The sequence below is a fragment of the Nicotiana tomentosiformis genome, chromosome 6 (assembly GCF_000390325.3).
Source record: "Nicotiana tomentosiformis chromosome 6, ASM39032v3, whole genome shotgun sequence".
Classification (NCBI taxonomy): Eukaryota; Viridiplantae; Streptophyta; class Magnoliopsida; order Solanales; family Solanaceae; genus Nicotiana; species Nicotiana tomentosiformis.
The window spans coordinates 79,085,382-79,090,735 of NC_090817.1; the positions used below are offsets into that span (position 1 = coordinate 79,085,382).

At 37.5% G+C, this 5,354-nt stretch overlaps 1 protein-coding gene across 1 annotated transcript; it reads right to left on the minus strand.

The window, feature by feature from the left end:
* Positions 1 to 222: 222 nt before the first annotated feature.
* On the minus strand, positions 223 to 4,686 carry LOC104108920 (asparagine synthetase [glutamine-hydrolyzing]-like). The gene is made up of 13 exons (XM_009618072.4): positions 4,422 to 4,686; positions 3,549 to 3,687; positions 3,245 to 3,340; positions 3,015 to 3,156; positions 2,725 to 2,915; positions 2,494 to 2,655; positions 2,295 to 2,375; positions 1,979 to 2,200; positions 1,595 to 1,729; positions 1,438 to 1,518; positions 1,255 to 1,341; positions 1,044 to 1,151; positions 223 to 886 (listed from the first exon to the last, which is right to left on the minus strand). The coding sequence occupies exons 1-13, from the start codon at positions 4,499 to 4,501 to the stop codon at positions 638 to 640; spliced, it is 1,773 nt and encodes a 590-aa protein (XP_009616367.1). The 5' UTR covers positions 4,502 to 4,686; the 3' UTR covers positions 223 to 637.
* Between the last annotated feature and the right edge of the window lie 668 nt (positions 4,687 to 5,354).

Genomic DNA, 5,354 nt, shown 5'->3' on the forward strand with positions numbered 1-5,354 from the left:
CCCACCCACAGGTTTCTATGTTTGCTTTTCTTTTATTCATTTACTTATAGTTCCTTCTAATTACTGGACTTAAGTCATCTATCCCTAACCCTAATTATCTGTCTCAAAAGAAATGCTGGTTCTTGGAAATTCATGTACGACCCAATATTAGGATCCTTCCTTTGTTGAAGTGCCCTCTTAGAAGAGTTGCCTTTGTAATGGGCAGGACTTTATCCTTAACAATGGAGATGAAATATATAACTCAAATTAAATGAACCAAATTGAAAATGGCGATCAGCTAGGTACATAGTCCAGGTTGATTTTCTGATTTTCTACTGCACCTTATGTAACGGGGCAGAGGGAGAAAAAGGCCTAGAGAAATGGAAATGACTAAAATTACAATAACGGGGGCAACTGAAAAACTCCTAAGACCTGCTAATAGAACAATAGTATTAATACTGCTCAGCTTAAAACCACCCCAATCTGGTCTTTATTCTATATATAAACAAACATGACCTGATGCTTTTTAATGCAGCAGAACAGCTAAAAGACATGCTGCCTCTTCCCTTAACAATGACAATAGACTAAAACTTATAATAATTGTAATAATAATAATAATATTAAATATGAGCAAGAAGTCATGGATAACAGACTGCTGCTAACTCCTTATTGTGAGCTCATGAGCAGCACCAACTTCTACCATAGACGGCGCACGGCCAATGATTTTTGTGGCCAAATTCCCATTAGCCATAGCAGGTTCATGATTCTCATAAGCTGAGTTATGTACACCAATAGCAGCCCTTCCTGAAGGATCAAGGTTCTTTGACCAAGAAGCATCCCACTCTACAGCTTTAGCTGTGCTACACGCCACACTCGCTCCTCCAGGAACGGTTAGCCCAGCTGAATTCTGCAGAACCAAAAATACCAGAGGAACATGGTTAAAAGTAAATCTCGCATTTGAACAACAAACTCCAACAATGTGACTTATCGGAAGGTTGCAAGGTTGAAAACCAGCATAAGTTAGCTAATTTATCATGAATCCTCACAATACATGAACAAATTACCTGTGGGAAAAAGCGCTCGAAAATCATCCTATAGTAGTATGCTTCCTTTGTAATCGGTGTGTTATGAGGGAATATATGTGAAGCATTAAGCATCATCCTATTGGTCACCTATTAAAGGAAACAAAAAAATTCCTAGTCAGCTTTAAAACAAACAAACATTGGAAGATAAATAAGAACATTAGAAAGTTGTTGATTAGTCATTGAAACGCACATGTTGTTCAGCATGTGCTTTGAGTCCATCTATCCAACTATAGCCTACGCCATCACTGAATTGTTCTTTCTGCCTGTATAGGATGTGCTGCAGGAAATGTAATGAGTAAATTGTTAGTTTGGTTAACAATATAACATTCGAAATCACTTGCAAATCAGTTTGAAAAGGGCGATTTAGTACCACCTTTGGGAGATAGGGATGCTCCTCATCATCAAAGGCCCTCCTTAGAGCCCACTTCTCAATCCTCCTTTGCTCTGGTTTAATCTGAAATGGATAGAATACAAGGTTTTAGGGACAGTTGATCGTTTATTCGATCAACAATTGGGGTTCAACTACTTACCAACTTCCACTCTGGATCAATACTCATGGCAACATTGATGAACTCCTTATCTAGGAAAGGCACTCTAGCTTCTAAGCCCCATGCAGATGTTGACTTATTTGCTCTTAAACAGTCATATTGGTGAAGTGCTTTAATCTGCATAGAGATGGAGGAAAAAGATCAACATTTTCTCAACTCCTTGTCCTATTTAAATAAGGTTTTTGGAGGGAGGGAGTCGAGTTTCTATCTGAAACAGCCTCTCTACCCAAGGGTAGGGGTAAGGTCTGCATACACAATACCCTCCTCAGACCCCACTAGTGGGATTATACTGGGTTGTTGTTGTTGTTGTTGCTTATCCTATTTAAATAAGGTTTTAAACAAGGAACTGGAAACACTTTTTTATACCTTGCGACATGTTTCCTTGTGGAACTCTTCTTTGTTGGGAGCCTTGTGAAAGTACAAGTAGCCACCAAACACTTCATCAGAGCCTTCCCCAGATATAACCATCTTCACTCCTAGTGACTTAATCTTACGCGACATAAGGAACATAGGAGTGCTTGCTCTGATTGTCGTTACATCGTATGTCTCAATATGGTAAATAACATCTTCAATTGCATCAATTCCATCCTGCAAATACGACACATGTCATTTGCCATCAGGTAAACAAAAGGGAACGCAGAGGATGATAGATCAAGTCAAAATAGAGTTGCTCCATCAATACCTGAACGGTGAAGTGAAACTCGTGGTGAACGGTTCCCAAGTAGTCAGCAACTTCTCTTGCAGCCTTGAGATCCGGTGATCCCTGTTCGTTTGAAAGCAAGCAAATCGGTATCAGATTCATATAGCTGACCTTACTAGCTTGTGAATGAGGTGTGGTCGTTATTAATGTTGTAATCACAGAAATCTCAAGATTATCTGACCTCAAGGCCAACACAGAAGGAATGAAGCTGTGCTCCCCACTGCTTGGCAGCCTTTGTGCCAGCCAAGTAGCGGGCAGTAATCGAAGCAACCAAGGATGAATCGAGTCCCCCGGAGAGCAGAACACCAAAGGGGACATCAGTCATCAACCTTTTGATAACAGCCTGCACAATGATATCCAGCCTTAGAACCAACATGTTGGATCCATTTCAACAACAACAATAATAACTCACATTTTCAAAGGCGCGCCTGAGAACTAAGGGATCATAAGGAGTGGAAGGAATAGCCTCAGAGAACCAAAGAGGATTGTACCACCTCCTAAAGCCGCCATTCTTGCTAGAGTACAAGTGTCCTGGTGGGAAAACTTCAAAATGTTCGCAGTCATCATTCAAGCCCTTAAGCTCAGATGATATCCATACAGACCCTGAGAAGGAACCAAATTACAACAGTTACTACATATAAAGATTCAACATATTCATTTGCAATAACAAAATCTAAGTGAGAAAATAATATGGAATCTTACCATCAAGTCCCCAACCAATATAAAGGGAAGTAATTCCAATGGCATCACGAGCAACAAGAAAGCTGTTATCTCGAGTATCCAGTAACACAAAAGCGAAGATCCCATCCAGCATGTCCACAAAATCTTCTCCATGTTCTTCATACTGATTAATGTACATAAAGATGATGAAATAATCAGGGGAATACATACATGTTTCCTAAGTTGGAAGATGAGTAATCTAGATTACTCACTAGGTGTGCAATGACATCACAGTCACTTCCAGTCCGGAACTTATGATCAGGCATTTGCTTGCGAAGTTGCTCGTGATTGTAGATCTCTCCATTTACCTGAAATTTTTGGCATGAAATTAATCATCAACTATTTGAATAAAAAGGAACCAGAATAGAGGAAAGGATAAAATGAATCATATCGATCGTCGACCCCAACTTGTATCGAATTAAGTGCAGTTGATTGGCTGATTGATAGTCATTAGTTTCATTTTCATCAGTAAACTGAGCAAGTAATGAGAGTAAACATGAAATTAAAAGCACCCACCGTAACAACAATCGTCTTATCTTCGTTAAACAGAGGTTGATCACCGGAAGCAGGATCAACAATAGCTAGACGCTGATGTGCCAAGTAACAGTCCCCATGTTGATACAGCCCACTCCAATCTGGTCCACGATGCTTCAACCTGTTTCATTAGTCAGTTAGCCAGATTCAGTACCCACTAATAGATTTCACATCAAGAAAAAGAATCATATATAATAAATAAATAAATAAATAAAAATCCTGTGTGACAGTGATGAGGCATGACTTTTCCATTCCATGCATTTGCAAACAGTGGCAGATGACGCATATATTGATTCAACAGAACAAAGTATATGCGACACACGATACCAACAACAACAGCAAACCCCAGTAAAATTCCACGGGAGGGCATGGGGCGGGTAGTGTGTACGCAGACCTTACATGGGTAGAGAGGCTATACGAGACACGATATACATGTAATTAAAAAAGCCTTCAAAATTTTAACAAATATTAAATTGCGCACTTATAATTTTGAAAAGTACAATGTGTTCAATACTCTAATTACGAATTATAGATCTGCCTCTAGCAGTGGCAAGAACACAGGTAGGAGAAAGATTAGTAATTGTAACATGGAAATGAATTACTAAACCACAGCTTTTCATATCAACATCATATACAAGTCATGCTAAAACAGTTGGTCCGAGAAAATTGTGAATCTAAGATATAGGTCCACGTCAAGAATATCTAAATATATAATCCATCTTAAGTTTTATTCTAAAATGCAAGCAATCAGTAGCAGCTCCAAACGCTCAGGAAACTACTTTCTCATAAAAAGAATTAATAACGCATGCAACACAATAACATTAACAATAGAGAAAAGAAGGGAATATAATTTACCTGCGAGAGAGCTCGAGAACACGAACCCTTTTGGCCTGAGAATCATCAGAACAACCCAAAACAGCCAAGATCCCGCACATGATTATTAGTACTTTATATGTTATCTTTAATACTTAGTACAATAACTCTAGTCTAGTTTTTAAAAATGATTGGATAATAAAGATGATAGTATAAAACAGAGAAAGAGAAGGCTATGCAAGATTTTTGGAGAGATGGCCACGTACTAAGACACAATGGACTACGTTTCCTAAGTTAATGCATTGCTTAGTGGCAAACAGGCCCTTCTTTTTATAGGCGTTCCAAGTGTGGTCCAATGAGCACATCAACAACTATCCTTTCAAGCGGCGACGTTTCTTTGGTTCGATTTCTTTCGCTTTTCTCGTTTTCTTAAGGGGCTTCTTTGGTCGCCGCATCTTAAGTCTAATCCTGATATTAAAATTCCAGTAAATGATGTGACGTTCGTTTAATAATGTAATCTCTTGTGTTAAGTTAATTAATTAATAATAGTATCACATTCATGTTTTAGCATAGAACTCTCCATAATTCATGCTAAGTTTGGTTTTTAGAAATTATGTTTACACAAATTCAAGTAATTTAATTTTAGCAGCTAAAAATAAATGTATAAAGACTATCTTATATTTATTTATTTAATATAAATATTGGTGCGAAAAAAAATTACGATATTATTTCTTTAATCGGACTATTCATTTGTAATATTTCTTTGTATTATTGATCACCTACAATATTTTTTAATATACTATTCACAACATAATTAAGTTATATATATTTTAATTCACCAAATAATAATTTTTAAATGACAATTTCTTAAGAGCTGGTCATCGACTAGGATATGATAATATTGCTCAGCTACTTCTATTCCTTTGTTTGCGTCGCTCTTCCAGGTATAAAACGAATGACATACTTTTATATTTA